This window comes from Wolffia australiana, chromosome 9 (genome assembly GCF_029677425.1).
Source record: "Wolffia australiana isolate 7733 chromosome 9, ASM2967742v1".
Taxonomy (NCBI): Eukaryota; Viridiplantae; Streptophyta; class Magnoliopsida; order Alismatales; family Araceae; genus Wolffia; species Wolffia australiana.
In genome coordinates, this window is record NC_135843.1 from 8,763,947 (window position 1) to 8,779,706 (window position 15,760).

A 15,760-nucleotide genomic window follows, 5' to 3' on the forward strand; every position below is an offset into this window, starting at 1 on the left:
TCTCTGCAAGCTTTTTCAGTCCATTCGCATAGAACATGACAAAAAACTTAGATGCTTACATCATTAATCACAGTGGGTACGTTCTTTACCAAGGATAAGCCTCCACCTTCCTTGCGGACTAGATGTCATTGTTTCCCAATAACAGAGCTGGTGGAGAGCAAAAACAAATAAGGAGGAAACTATTGCATACCCGGATCCTGTACAAGGAAGAACAAGGCAGTCAAGTGGATCAAGCAAGGTAATTGTAAATCTGAGGGTTGTTCTTGTCCCGCTCAAGGTACTCCCTGTCGATGAGGCTCTCGATTCTCTTCTTGATGTCAGCCGGTTTTATTGGAAACTTGAGCTGCAACATGACATAAAATTCACTTTCTGTTAGAAATATGAGGAATTAAATAAATAGATATGGAGACCCACCTGTTGGAAAAGTTCGGTGATCAGGAGTGTGTGGCTGAGGATTTTCCTTGTTTTCATTATGCGAACGATGGCCGCGTCCACCTGATTGGTCAGGAAAGTTGCCAAGGCCATAGCCAAGTCAAGGTTGATGATGATGATGATAAGATATAGTATAGATGATGTTTGCATCATTATGCGCAAGTATGGTGAGAAATAAGGAGAAGACAGTACCAAAGATGATTTTGATGTTTGCAAGGATATGACAAATACATGGTGGGTATTAAGGGGAGGATGATGATGATAATGATGATGATAATATGATAATGTTGATCTGTTACAGTATGAGGAAGTCTGGACAGGAAACAAGGAGATGATGATGCCAATGATGATGATGGCATTGATTATTGCAAGGATAAGAATAATTCTTGGCAGCCAATAAGGGAAGGATTATTTTAAAGAATAAAGGGGCGGATAATGATGATGATGATACGATAACAGTCATGTCTGCTCCAATATGAGGAAGCCTGGACAGGAAAAAAATAGAGGATGATGACAACGATGATGGTAGTGATATTTGCAAGGATAAGGCAAAACAAAAAGGAAGATGGGGTAATGATGTTGATGACAATGATGGTAATATGACAATTTCAACGTTTGCTGCAACAGCAGGAAGTCCGGACAGTAAATAAAGAGACGATGATGATAATGAAGATGATGATTCTGATGTTGATGTTTTCTACAACAAGAGGATAACAATAATTACTCTAATATCATAATGATAATGTTTGCTGCAATATGAATAATTCTGGGGAGAAAAAGGAGATGAAAGCGCCAATGATGATGTTCATATTTGCTAGGATATGACGAATTAAGTAACAAGTGGAGGATGATGTCAATAACGATGACAATTGTGAGATAATGACAATGTTTGCTGCAATATGTCCCAGTCATGTTGCAATGATGTTTTTTTTTAAATTAAATGTTGCGATGATGTTGGTTGGTGCACACGAAAATAAGAGACGATCAAGGCCATGAAGATGATATATGGTATGCAATAATGATTTCTAGGTCCATAATAAGGGGAGGATGATGACATTGATGATTATGATTTTTTCCGTAACACGCTGGATACCATGTATGAAATGATACTATATGGACAAGGGAGTGAGAGGGACCTGATATTGCCTATCTTGGAAGACCCTCTCGGTGGTGCTGGTGTTCTCTTCAACAGTCTCCTTCATCTGTATAGCATTGATCTGAAAACAGGCCCAAATCCAGGTTGGTTAGCTCCTTTTTCAATAGGACCCACTTATCGCCAAGACACAAAACTACTAACTACACTTTTATTCACCTTGATGCGATAGAGAGGAGCACTGAACTCATCGTTGAAAACAAACTCGTCATCATCCTCCACGTCTCTTCCTTTCGGGTTCTGCAAAGAAGAAATGTCACACAGTAACAACTATTCCAAGTTCCAAAGAACTTGGAATTATAAGGACTTCATAAGGACTTCATGATTAGGAGTTTTACATCAGATTGAACAGATTGAGCGATTCAGTCTGATCTCCATATTTCTGATTTGGACGACAGGATTGGATTGTCTAATCACAATCAGAGCCCATGAATTGATTCTACCTTTTGATCCAATCCAATCCAATCGCTGATCCCTACCTTCTGACCGTCAATCAATTAGTTTTTGGATCAATCAGATCTTGATCAGGCTGAACCAATAACGATCAAGGCTGATTAGTCAAACATTTTGATCCAATCAGATTGTTGACCCCTACCTAGTGCTTGGCGAATCGGATATATCTTATAACAAGCAGGCCCAATCAATTAGCTCTTTCAATCCAATCTGATCTAATTACTCCCCCCTACCTAGGGGTTCTAGGGTCGAATGAATTTAGGATTGATCAGATCTTTATTTGCCCAATCCAATCGATAGGATTAATCCAATCATAATCTTGGCTGACTTATTCATATGACATATCTGATCCAATCTGATTGCCGATCCCAACCTTCTGAAGCACGCGAACTTTGCCACATGCAAGAGACTGAAGGGTCCGGCGCAGCTCCTTATCCTCTATCCCGGTCGAATCCTTGATGTCCTGGAAAACAAGCTTCTGGGAGTCGTTGAACAGCATCAAGACCACCGTCTGCCACCAGCAGGGACACACCTCGCTTCAATAACAACACACCAAAGGAGAAAGAAAGGAAAAAAAAGGAAACAATTCCATGTAATTGCCCCTGCTTCCTGGGTTTTACCTGAAATAGAGAGACAGCCAATTCCTTTTTGCCCTTGGGGAAATGTCCCTTGAGAACACAGTGGCCCAAAGAGTTCTGCCACATCAATCGTCTACCGCTGTGCTTGCTTAAGTAAAACTCTTTGAAAATATCCTGAATCCATGGTCATTTTTTAAAGAGGCCACGTTAAGCAAATAAAACTATGGTAACAGGAAAACATAGAACATTATCTTCGGACCGACCTGGTAAACGTTAAGTTCATGAGGTAGCCTGACGTCCATAGGTGGGTATGTGGGCCAGTACCTGCCAAAAGCTCTTGGTGATGAGTAAAGAAAGTAATGATATTGGGTCAAACATCCGGCTCAGTATAGCCTGGGACGGGAAATAAAGAAGTAATATAGCGCCTAAAATGCTTACCCAGTCGTCAAAACATGTACACTCATCTCAATTCCAGACGGAAGTTTTGTCCTCGCTTGAGAAGATTGCTTGAAAGAATCATTTATTTCTTTCGATAACTCAATATCCTACAAAGCATTCACCAAATATTTTAGGATATTTCGTCAAAAAGAGGAAGGACGGACAACATTATAACCATAAAAGAGAGTTCCAAAAGGAAATATTTCTGACCAAAAGTAAAGTCTAATATGCATTGTAGATAGATTCTTTTTCCATATTCCCCATCGAATTGATCCAGACATCCATCTGACCCTTGTTTAATATAGGTTCACCATCCTCAATTACATAGGCCGGTCGTCATCATCCTTTAAATTCATCTGTACCAGGCAGCCACTGATGATGATGAAGTTGTCGTTGTCATGATCAATCATCTGCGGTCAGGATGACCATTCTGAAGCGATCATCATAATTGCACATACTAGTGATGGTGACGATGATGATAACTAGTATGTCCTGGATGGCAAGCCTCAGTTTAACATATCAAGTGTTTCCAGTGATTGGAGTGAACACCCCATGAAGATAAAACTTGTGATTTCAAAGTTTTTATGATGCCACTTGTAAGATATTTGAAAGGCGATACCAAAAACATAAGTGTCTCATAGAAACTGAACCTTAAACATTCCTTCTAACTTGTTTGTAAACTGGCTCCCGCACTCTGCTTTTAGCTGAAATGAGAAATAAAGATTATTCATCACGAAATTCAAAAATGAAGTTTACCGGATGATAAATTCAAGCTAGATAATCGAAATTTACGGTACCTTTGATATCATTGATTTCTCAGCATCAATGGAGGCGCTCTTACCTAGCAGTAGCCGTTTAGCAAGATCCTTCTTATAGAATGCCTCAAAGACGTCTTTCCCCTGCAAGACAGGGCCAAACAGAGAGCACGAGAAATAAATAATGGTTGGAAGAAATACTCCTTTTTAAGAGAGCTGTGGCAACTTACCTGAATAAATCTGAATAAAACAAGCACTTTATCCAGAGTTCCTTCCAATTCTTCTTCAGATGTTCCCTTGTTACCAGCCCGAAGCTTCTCATCGAGAAACTTAGCTATCAGTTCAGCTGGCCGATTCTGATTTAGGAAATGAAAAGAACCCATCTTAGTTAAATCAGAATCCATAAACATAAATAAATGTATGATCAGTAAAATAGTTAGGATTCTCTGACGATGACAAGGCATCATCAGCATCAATCAAATATTCACAGAAAATGGGGGGTGATGATGTCAAAACCGTAATTGTCATCTAAGTGGAAAAAAATGACGTTGACAATGAGTAATTATCTTCTTATCATCAATCACAGCGACTCTACAAGTAATTGTGCACAACAGATGAAGAAACAGAAACAAATATTCAGGTGACCAAAAAATCAGCTCCAAACACAAGATTTAACAAAATATGTGGATAATATTCTGAAACAAGGTTTAACAAAATCACCGTAAACATCAATTCACTGTCCTTAATCAAGTTTCCCACCAATGATAACTATGACGGGAAAGCTAGAATAAATTGCCTCAGGAAATATGGAAAAGATAAATAAGTCTTACTTGACGGAGATTGACGAGGTGTTCAAAGGCATCCTTAATTGTGTTGGCAAAAGACTCGTTCCTGAAAAAAGCTTCCTCCCAAATGGTATCCACAGAGCCCTTGAAATCAAGGAGGCAGGAAACCAGGTCTTTATCTTTCTCTTCATCCATGATGATTCCTTGTCCACTTCCACGTATGTATGTGCTTAGGGCTTGTCTTAACAATTCCAAGGAATTGACCCGTTGGAACAGGTTATACATCCGTTTCAGGTCTCCAACGCGGCTACCACTCATAAGCAGAGTAAATCCCTATTTCAATAAAAAATAGATGGAATAGTCAAAGAAAAAACAAATGCCTTTGGACCGAGATAAGACTGCAGAGTGTCAGATCTCATACCTTATCTAGAATTGCAGAAACGTGACAGTTAAGAAGTTGCCTCTCGACTGTAGCCACGAGCGGTTTCCCGGTACTAGCATCCAGGTAAAGCAAGCATCTTTCATGTTCCTCAAGTAACCTCGTCTGCGTCAAGATAATTCATTGAAAATCAGGAGTAAAAATGTACATAAAACAAAGAAAGCGAATGAAGAAAAACATTTAACGGTAATAAAGATAACAAAATATACCTCTACATGTTTCAAGTAGTCAGGAACATCCGACTCTTGCATGTACTTAACACCTTCAGATGCATAAAATTCTGAAGTAGATTCGAGAAATGGTTTCTCAAACTTCTCTGCGTAGATCCCAATGGCTGTAAACATCTTTAGCAGATGATTGAGAAGTGCTCTGTTGATTGTTTCACCTGATCTGTCACCCATCCCAACACCAAATAAGCACATAAGTGAAGATGAATGTGTAATGTCAGAAGGCAAAACCAGATTATTTCCCCAACACATTAATCCAGTCCTCTAGTGGAAGTATATGTTACGAAGTACCATGTGCACAGACACGTGACGTACAAAATATAATAGGACGCAGGTGTGCTTGTGCGCGTACTATTTCCTAAGAGAATCAAATAGTAGTAAAGTTTCCTCATGTGAGACAATTGTGGCAGATCTCTTGAATAAAAATTAGATATGATCCTTTTTTCAACCTAAACTATGTTTCCAATGGGTGATTCGTGGCCTTGGCATTACGGGGGAAACCAAAGAAGATTAATCAAAAATAAAAACATAGACATGATAACCAGCGCAAGAATTGAGTGAGTAATGATACTTTTTGACATAAACGGAATCTAATGTTGTTAAAACAATAGTCGATACTGACAAAAGTAATCAGAGAAACAAGGTAAGAAATGAAATTTCTCAATCTCTCAGTTCAAAGAAGAAGAGATGAAAAGAGAATAAGGCTCAGGTACCTCTCTTTTTCAATCAATCTGAGAAGCCCGGTGACGGTTTTATGCTCTACTTCAGTGAAAAGTGCAAGGTGTTTGCGAAAGAGCAGCAATCCCATGTCCCACAAGGATCGAGTATTTGGAGTTTGTTTAACGTACGTTCTGTCAAGGTATAATGCTATACCACGAATCATAAGCATTTGATCACAAAAGTCTTGCCAACATCTCTCCACCAAAGATAGGAATACCACCAAGTCAGGGCTCTGTCCAACTAAGGAGTTCAACGCTGCAGAAATGTGGGCTTCACACTCTCTCTGAATGCGTTGATAAAGGTTTCCTCCCATCCGATGAAGACAAAGATCACTGACCGCCTGGAAGCAACATGAAGGGTTAAGGTTTAGGTGACCTCGCATTGCACAAAATTACAATTTTTGAAATTAAATGGTAAGCAAAATAAGAAAAACTTGGATTTTAACCTGATAGAGTTTTTCCAAATCACAGGAGTCGGGCTTCTTCAGAAATATGGCAGTTATAGCTGACTTTAATTTTTCCCAGGTCTCCTCTTCGAAATTGGCAGGTATTTTAGGTTTGCCTAAAGAAGTAGCAACCCACATAAAAAACTCAATTCCATAAAAATGCTGAACAATAAAAACCCATCCGTATTACAGACAACAGAATATCCAGAAAATCATAAATCATTGTCATAACCAAAGTCTCGGAAAGTTTCTCATTGACCCCATGGAGAATGGTTTGGGTAAGATAAACAACACGGGGAAAGGCCATCAAACTCAAAATTTTCCCTTCCTCAACCCATTTTCCAACAAAGACAAGAACTCAAACGCCAGACCACGGAAAAATCCACCAATTCCTCTGAAAAAAAACTTTTTTGAGCAGCCCATCAGTTCATATTGTCCCTAGAAAACGACCAAGGGGCAGAATTCAAGGGCACCCACTGAAAGCAAAGATCACCACTAAACGCGACCAAATTCACCTTTGTTGAGTTTAATCACAAGCTGCTTCTTCGCAGCAGGCTGCGGCGGAACGGCCTTCTTCCTAGAAAGATTCGCGGCGGCCCCGACAGAGACCAAAGGAGAACCGATGCCATCGACGGAGGCAGACTGAATGAGCACAGATTCATCATCCATGGCGGCAGAACCCGCGGCGTTGCCTTCATCGAGCAGGGCCTGCTGAAGCTGGTGAAGCCCATTCTTCTCTAGGGCACAAGCCTTGGACTTCTTCATCGCAGGCGAGGATTGGTCGGAGCTTGCGCCGTTCCTGGAAGAAGTGGTGGTGCGCAGGGGCCGCTTAGGGTGAGTCATCAATTAAGGGGGAGATCAAGAGGAGCGCATCGAAGCCCGTCTAACTGGTGGGAGAAGGATTGGGGGAGGAATCGAAGGGGGAAGGGAAGAGCAAGGCGCGAGCTTGAGGAAGAAGAGTACCGGCGAGAGGTTGACGAAGGACGGAGCGGGTTTTCCCTGGGAGAGGGCGGCCGACCTCGGCTTAGAGGAAGACTACCCACGAGAGAGGCGAGCCGTCCAATTGGGCCTTATTTGGGCCTTTAAATGAGCCCAGTAAGCGTGTTTTTAAAGTTTTTCTATTTTTTATGCAATTTTTACGGATAGGATGAAATTCCAATTAAAATAGAGGGCAGTTGGTGGAATGTGAGCCTCAGGTAGATTGGGACGGGACGGGACGGAATTGGATAGGACAACTCAGGAGTGCAATCAACTGCTCGAATTGGGCCTTATTTGGGCCTCTAAAGAAGCCGAGAAAGCGTACTGTTAAAGTTTTTTTATCTTTCATAACATTTATTATGGATAGGATAAAATTCGGGAAAAATAGGGAAATTGGCTGAAAATAATGCCCACGACCCCATGTAGAACGGGACGAGACGGAATGGGATGGGATGGAATTGGCTGGGAAGACTCGGGAGAGAGAACATTCATCAAATTGGGCCTTACCTGGGCCTCTAAATAAGCCCACTAAGTGTATTGTTAAAGTTTTTTTTCATTTTTTATGTGAATTTTATGGGTAGGATGAAATTCCGATACAGTAAAGGGAAGTTGGCTGAAAGTAGGCCCAGGTGGATTGGAAGGGGACGGAACTGGATGGGACGGAATTGGGTGGGAATACTCCGGAGAGAAGAGCCATCGTATTGGGCCTTATTTGGGCCTATAAATAAGCCCACTAAACGTACTGTAAAAGTTTGATCATTTGTAATATCATTTTTATGGATAGGATAACATTCCTAAAAAAATAGAGGGAAATCGACAGAAAGTGGGCCTAGGTAGAATGGGCCCGGATGGGATGGAATTGGATGAAAAGACTGAGGAGAGAGAACAGCAGTCAAATTGAGCCTTATTTGGGCCTCTAAAATAACTCATTGAGCGTATTATTAAAGGTTGTTCATTTTTGTACTATTTTATGGATTGGATAAATTACGAAAAAGATAAGGGGAAAATGGGCAGAAATTGGCAGAATAGGACGGGACAGAATGGGGTGAGATGAGTCTGGAGAGAGGAGAGCCTTCGAATTGGGCCTAGTTTGAGCCTATAAAATAAGCACATAAAGCGTATTATTAAGTTTTGTCCATTTTTTGTACCATTTTTATGGACATGATAAATTCTGAAAAAATAGAGGGGAAATTGGCAGAAATTGGACCCCAGGCGGAATGGGACAGGACAGGACGGGACGGAATTGGATGGGAAGACTCTGGAGTGAGGAGCTGTCGAATTGGGCCTTATTTGGGCCTCTAAAATAAGCCTAGTAAGTGTATCATCAAAGTTTTCCATTTTTTAATGACATTTTTATGGGTAGGATTAAATTCCAAAAATAGAGGGGAATTGGCAGAAAGTGAACCTCAGGTAGAATGAGACTGGGGTGAATGGGGCGAGACAACTCTGGAGAGAGAAGAGCCATCGAATTGGGCTTTATTTGGGCCTCCGAGATTAGCCCATTGAACCTTTTATTAAAGTTTGTTAATTTGTTATAACATTTTTTAGGTAGGATAAAATTCCAAAAAATAGATGGAAATTAGCAAAAAGTGGGCCACATGTACATTAGGTTGACGAGATAAGCCCATCAAACTGGGCTGGGCCGGGTTCCATTTGGCTTATTATTAAAATTTGTTGATTTTTATAACATTTTACATGGACAGGATAAAATTCCAAAAACAGGGAGGGAAATTGGCAGAAAGTGGGCCTTGGGTATACTAAGTTGACTTGAGGGAGAGGAGAGCAATCAAATTGGGCTGGGCCAGGTTGTATTTGGGCCTTCAAGATAAGCCCATTATGCCTATTGTTAAATTTTGTTGATTTTTATTACATTTTTATGGACAGGATAAAATTCCAAAAAATAGAGGGAAATTGGCCAAAAGTGGGCCCCACATAGAATGGGACGAGATGGGACAGGACGAGATGGGGTGGGACAATTCAGGAGAAAGTAGAGAAATAAAATTGAGCCTCATGTGGGCATTGGAAATTAGCCTATTAAACCTATAATGAAAGGCTGTTAATTTTTTAAATCATTTTTATGAGATAGGATAAAATTAAAAAATTGAGGGAAAATTAATAGTAAGTGGGGCCCCGGTGTAGTCAGGAATGGGACCCCCAAGGAGGACTCCTTAAAGAGGAGAGCCCTTTGAATTGGGCCTTATTTAGACCTCAGAAAATAGGAAAATTAAGTATATTATTTAAATTTATTGATTTTTTATATCACTTTTATGGACAGGATAAGATTCGAAAGAAATAGAAAGAAGGCCCAAGATAGAATTGGATGGGAGAAGATGGGTCGAGATGGGGTGGGGCAACTCCAGCAAGAGGAGAGAAACCAAATAGGGCCTTATTGAAGCCTTGGAAATGAGCCCATTCTCAAAAGGAAGTTAGCAGTAAGTGTGAGATTATTATATGATTTTTTAGGGGTAGGATTAAATTGAAAATTAGAGGGAAATTAGCAGTAAGTGGGGTCCAGGTACATTGGGAATGGGGCCTCATGGGAAAACTCATGAGATAGGAGAGTCATCGAATTTAGTCTTATTTGAGACTTGGAAATAGACCCATAAAGCCTATAACTAAAGTTTGCTAATTTTTTATGACTTTTTAATGGATAGGATAAAGCTCTAAAAATAAATGTAAATTAAAAGAAAGTGGAGCCCAGGTACACTAGGACATGATGGGATGGGACAGGATAGTACGGGATGAGACGACTCACCAGAGAGAGGAGAGCGGTTAAATTGGGCCTTATTTAAGCCTTGGAAATGATCTCGTTAAACATTACTCAGTTTTGTTGATTTTATATATCATTGTATGGATACAATAATTTTTTAAAAATAAAGGGAAATCAGAAGTAAGTATGCCCCATGTAGACTGAGATGACTCGAGAGAGAGGAGAGCTGTGAAATTATGTTGGGACGAATAGGCTTAATGGGCCTTGGAAATAAGCCCATGAAGACTATAATTAAATTTTTTTACTTTTTACATCATTTTTATGGATAATGAATTTTTAAAATAGAGGGAAATTAGTAGTGAGTGGGCCCCAGGATCATTGCGAGGGAACAACACATGATGAGACAACTTAGGAGAGGGGGGAGTCGTCAAATTGTGCCTTTATGCGCCTGGGAAAATAAGATCATTAAACATATCAAGAAATTTTGTAAATTTTTTATATCATTTTTATGTTTAGGATAAAATTTAAAATTAAAGGGGAATTATCAATAAGAGCAATCAATTTGTTTAATGGGAAGAACGGGATGGGACTACTCTTAAGAGATGAGAGCAATCAATTTGGTCCTTATTTGCGCTTTGGAAATAAGCCCATTAAACATATTATTAAAATTTATTAATTGTTTACATCTTTTTGATGGACAGGATACGATTCAATGTAAGTGGGCCCCCAAGTAGACTTTGACGGGACGGGATGGAATGACTCTGGATGGAGGAGAGCCATTGAATCAGGATTAGTTGGGCTGTATTTGGGCCTTGTAAATAAGCCCCTTAAAACCATTGTTAAATTTTATTAATTTTGCATCTTTTTATGGACAGAATAAATTGAAAAAATATAGGGAAATTAGGAATAAGTGGTCACCAGATAGTCTGGGAAGAGACAAAACGGGAGGGGATGACTGAGGAGAACTAATAAATTGGGCTGCGCTGGGCCAATCTATGTTTGGACATTGTAAATAAGTACATTAAATCTATTATTAAAACTTGTTAATTTAAATATAATCTTTATGGATATAATACAATTAAGAAATAGAATGAAAATATCAGTAATTGGGGGCTACGTAGACAAGAATGGGAGGGGATGAGATGGAATGGGATTACTCCTGAGATAGGAGGGACATCAAATTGAGCTAGGTTGGGCTGGACAGGGTTGTATTGGGACTTGTAAATAAGCCAATTCAACCAATGATTAATTATTCATTATTTAAACATTTTTAAGGATATAATCAAATTAAAATAAGAGGGAAGTTAACAGTTAGTAGGCCTTAGGTAGATGGGGAGGGAATGACCTAGGACAGTATGGGACTACTGAGAGAAGAGGAGAGCCATCAAATTGGGCTGCCTGGGTCGTATTTTATTTGGGCCTTAGAAATAAAGCCATTAAATGTGTGAAAAAAATTGTTTTTTAGCCACAGCACAATGCATTGTAGCCAAACGGTTGATACAAAATTTTGTTATTTTATTCAATATGAATAAAATAAAATATGGTATTGAATTACAAATAAGAAATCATTTTTGTTTTTTTAAGGAGCAAAAAAAATCATGATACAATTAATAATGCTGCATACTAAAGTATGTAAGTTAAAATCTAGTATGATTTAGTCATAAAGACTGATGCAGTTTCACTACAGAGCAAATACTTTTTGAACAAAGCTTAATGTCATAAAAAATAATTCAACACAAACATTATTTAGTTAAAGAGAAATGTAGTCAAAGTAAAAGCGGATATACAACTGAAAAGAAGAATATTTAACTTAATTATGACGGCAAAAAATGTGTTTAGTTAATTGAGAAATTTTATGACTTGTTCTAAACAAAGCAAAAGAAATAACCATTTAGCGATATGGATGGGAGAAATAAAAACAGAATAAGAGAAAATCAACTAAACATCTGTGACTAAATTTTTAAATATTTTTCCAACAATTACGTGCAAAATATGAAAACAAAGAAAATTAGTGTAAATAAGGTGTAAATATTTTTGAAATAAGAAAATTTGATAAATAATAAATTTTCTATTGGGTGATAAAAAACATATTTTATAATTTATAGCTACCTTTTTTTTCCTTTGTCATTGACTCGTCGTCTCGTAGTTTCTATTGGGTGATAAAAAATACTAAGGTATTTCTTTAAATACCTTAGTATATTTTATTATCGGATCAAAAAACAACATTCAAGAGAGATTTTTCATCATTTTGTTTTATTATTAACATTTAAAAAACAAAATTTTCAGACATTCAAACTTGTGTCCCTTAAGCTGCATTGCATCAACAAATTTACTATGTAATACATTTCTCAGACATCAAAACATTCAACTATTAACATTTTTGAATAAACTTTTAAGGTGCTTAGGGATAGAGCTTTACCAAAATTTTATCTAATTGATGTATTTGTGGTGCCATTTTTCTTGGTCTTTCCTTTTGGAGGCATTCACTCAAACCTAGTTAGAGTTCATCATCAGTTTGGGCTGGATACACCAAAGCAACATTAAGGACTAGGTTACACTGTCTAAAAAACTAAGTCTTCCATGTCCTCTATCTCATCAGTTAGATCTCATACATTTAACTCAATTAGAGTGAATAAAATTATAATAAACTAATTCGTGCCACTTGTAGGTAATACCATAGCCACATAAATTAACAGTAATAAAACTGCCAGAAGTAGAAGTCCATCAGTACTTTAAAAAATGCCCAAATATTTTTTAAAAATTATATTCCTATGATATTAAAAAATAGCATGATAAATTTAATATTTATATGGTTAAAAAAATGGAATTATGGGTAAATTTATCATCTTATCGGCTACCAAAATGCCTAACAATTGTAATAACCAATATTGTAAAATTTTCTTACGTTAACTATGTCTGATATTTAGCATAAGAGGTGAATAACATATTTCATATGTTGGAAGACAACCATATGATACATTTAATATCATCTATATCTGTTATCCAATTCTAGAATTGATACCTGAATGGGGTCATATTATCCGTAAAAAGAGTCTCATATGTCAGAAGAAAAGGGATGGATATAGAGAGAGTTGAGAGTTCAATATTGTATAATTGGAAATAATTCTCAACATTAGATAGTTATATTTTTATTAGTATACAAATGTTAGCATTCCTAATCTATTTTTTTCTTCTATTGATTAAATATGTGTATCCAAACTAGATTTAGCCCTAGCCACAAAATGTGTGTCCCTCTTTTATATTTAATCATATCCACTAGATCTTTGAATCATCACCACAAGATTTAATACTTAGAACTATATTTGTGTGCCTATTTCATATTTAATCCTATCTAAAAGATGTGTCCCTATTCTAGATTTAATCCAAGCAACTGAATGTGATACATATAGTTGGTTGGGTTAAGTGTTCATATGATATTAAATCTTAGTCTAAAGTGAGTTAAGTTTAATGCAATTGGTCTATTGAGGTTCTATCAGATTTCATCCTAGCTGATTCTGGTCCTACATTTGGGTACAGTTGAGGGTGCACGGATGTGGCTTATCACTGTTAGTCAAGTTCTATATTCCTAACCCTCCCAATTGTCATCTGCTCCGTCCAGCCAATCGTTTTGAAAGAGATTGAAACTACATACGGCATGATGGATGCATGGCCAAAATGCCTTCCCCGTTCATCAGTATTTAATATTATCTTCAATATCTGTACATCCAACCATTATATTTTATCCGTCTGATTCCCTCTTCCACTGTCTATTAGAGTTCAACTTTTGATATATGTTTGATCTCTGATTCCAAACAAGTTGGTATTGAATACATAGGAAAGATCTAGATTATTTCAGATTCCAGAATCAAATAATAGAAAAATATTGAATATTTGCCCATTATCAGATATCATGATAGACACCAAAGGGGTGAGGACTATTGGCGAATGATAGTACTAGATTTTGGAATATGACATCCAGATATCAGATTCCAAAATCTGTGCAGAACATATATATTCAGATGTTAGACTCTGTTAAACAGAAATTAGTTATTTTGTAAAGAGAAAGTTTCCCCTACGAAAAAAAATACTATAAAATCGTTCCATAGATTCCGAATCATTAGCCCCCTTGTGTATTAATTTGACCAATCTTAATGAATCCCTTGGTGTAACTGTTGGGTGATGTCCGCTGGGTTGTCTCCTGTTGACTTTGATTGTGGATTACCTCCCAAATGTGAAGTGCTACCATGAATACACAATAGAAATTAGACAATATTCAATCAACATAATATCATGACGGACTAATATTGTTTGTTAACAATAATTAGTTTTATTCATACACATAGGAAGACAGATGTTACTTAACTTGTTTACTAATTTCAATGTTTCCTAATAATACAAACAATAAAATTATATTTCAAATAGTAAGTCAGATATAAGAAAAACCATCATCCAATGTCGTCATCCATCACCTAATATGATCTCATATGCCAATATTGACATGGACAACTAAATCGGATATTGATACCGGGTCACCTGAGAATATCATACTTTCAGTTACCCATATCTGGTTTTGCATCTGTCTTGATATCTGGAGCTGGAGGATGAAAACAGATGACATTTCCGAACAGACAGAACAGGACTGAACGGACTTCCATTCTGTTATCCGTCTGTTGAAAACTTTTTTGCCATTTTCATCATTCATCACAGATTCATCATCGTCACGAGATCATCATTCGTCAGTTTCGTCACTTGTCCATTGAAAAAAATGGAATGGAGCGGACGTTCAGATGACGGAACGTTCTTCTGATTTTCTGCCAACCACCGGTGGGCCTTCTCTTCCGGCTTCTCCGTTATCCGTTCATTATTTTCGTCATCCGTCATTCGTCACGAATGATGGATGACTAATGACAAATGATGGATAGCCTTCCGTTCAGTCATCCGCCTGTCGCTCCAGACGATGACGGATGACAATTTTTGAACCCAGACAGGCAAATACTACTATCAACTTGCCCCTATCCAAGTCTAGATTGCCCTTTTGAACCCAGTGGGCCGGGCTGGGCCGGTCCGGGCCGGGCTGGTTAATACCCGGCCCAATTATTCTTCTATCTGATCGTCGGAAAATATAGATCAGGGACGTGGATGGGACGGTTTTTCATCCTGGGACGAAAAAATTGTCCTGTCTGAGAATAAGGACGAATTTTGGGACAAAAATTCGTCCGGGGACCACCAGACGAGACGGTTTTCGTCCCGTAGGACAAAAAAATAGTCTGTCCGGAGGTCTCCGGACGATGGACGGACGAACCTGGACGAAACACCGCCGGATTCACATCCGACAGTTAAGATGTTGCCACGTGGTCTTGTTAGTACAATTTATATTATATTATAACCTATTATAATATATAAAAATATAAAATGTATTTTTTCGTTCTGGGACAAATTTTGGGACGAAAATTCGTTCCGGGAGGATCGGACGGGACGAAAAATCGTTCAGAGATTATTGGACGGGTCGGATTTTTTGTCGGTGGACGAAAAACCGCCTCGTCCTTCGTCCCTGACCTTATGTCGGACGTAGGACAGGACGAAATTCGTCCCGTCCCGTCCTCGTCCACGTCCGGGACGATCCGGATCTATACTTCTTCCTCTGGTC

General features: G+C 38.3%; 1 protein-coding gene across 2 annotated transcripts; it reads right to left on the reverse strand.

The window, feature by feature from the left end:
- On the reverse strand, nucleotides 1–7,470 carry CUL4 (cullin4). Of its 2 annotated transcripts, XM_078580728.1 has the most exons (18): nucleotides 7,389–7,470; nucleotides 6,941–7,224; nucleotides 6,426–6,541; nucleotides 5,974–6,320; nucleotides 5,243–5,423; nucleotides 5,016–5,138; nucleotides 4,640–4,927; nucleotides 4,040–4,165; nucleotides 3,852–3,953; nucleotides 3,705–3,758; nucleotides 3,055–3,161; nucleotides 2,880–2,940; nucleotides 2,659–2,790; nucleotides 2,412–2,549; nucleotides 1,745–1,825; nucleotides 1,569–1,649; nucleotides 415–495; nucleotides 1–343 (listed from the first exon to the last, which is right to left on the reverse strand). In XM_078580728.1, exons 2-18 carry the CDS (start codon nucleotides 7,188–7,190, stop codon nucleotides 230–232), a joined length of 2,382 nt encoding a protein of 793 aa, XP_078436854.1. In that variant the 5' UTR covers nucleotides 7,191–7,224; nucleotides 7,389–7,470; the 3' UTR covers nucleotides 1–229. The 2 variants fall into 2 exon arrangements, with proteins under 2 accessions (XP_078436854.1, XP_078436853.1); XM_078580727.1 differs by having other exon boundaries at nucleotides 6,941–7,460.
- Nucleotides 7,471–15,760: the final 8,290 nt, after the last annotated feature.

Excerpts from the sequence above, each read along its gene's own strand:
- CUL4 (XM_078580727.1), bottom strand. The coding sequence starts at position 7,268 with ATGACTCACCCTAAGCGGCCCCTGCGCACCACCACTTCTTCCAGGAAC. Across the intron at positions 6,542-6,940 it reads TGTGATTAAACTCAACAAAG|GCAAACCTAAAATACCTGCC; the intron begins GTGAATTTGGTC and ends CTACTTCTTTAG. Across the intron at positions 6,321-6,425 it reads ATTTGGAAAAACTCTATCAG|GCGGTCAGTGATCTTTGTCT; the intron begins GTTAAAATCCAA and ends TGTTGCTTCCAG.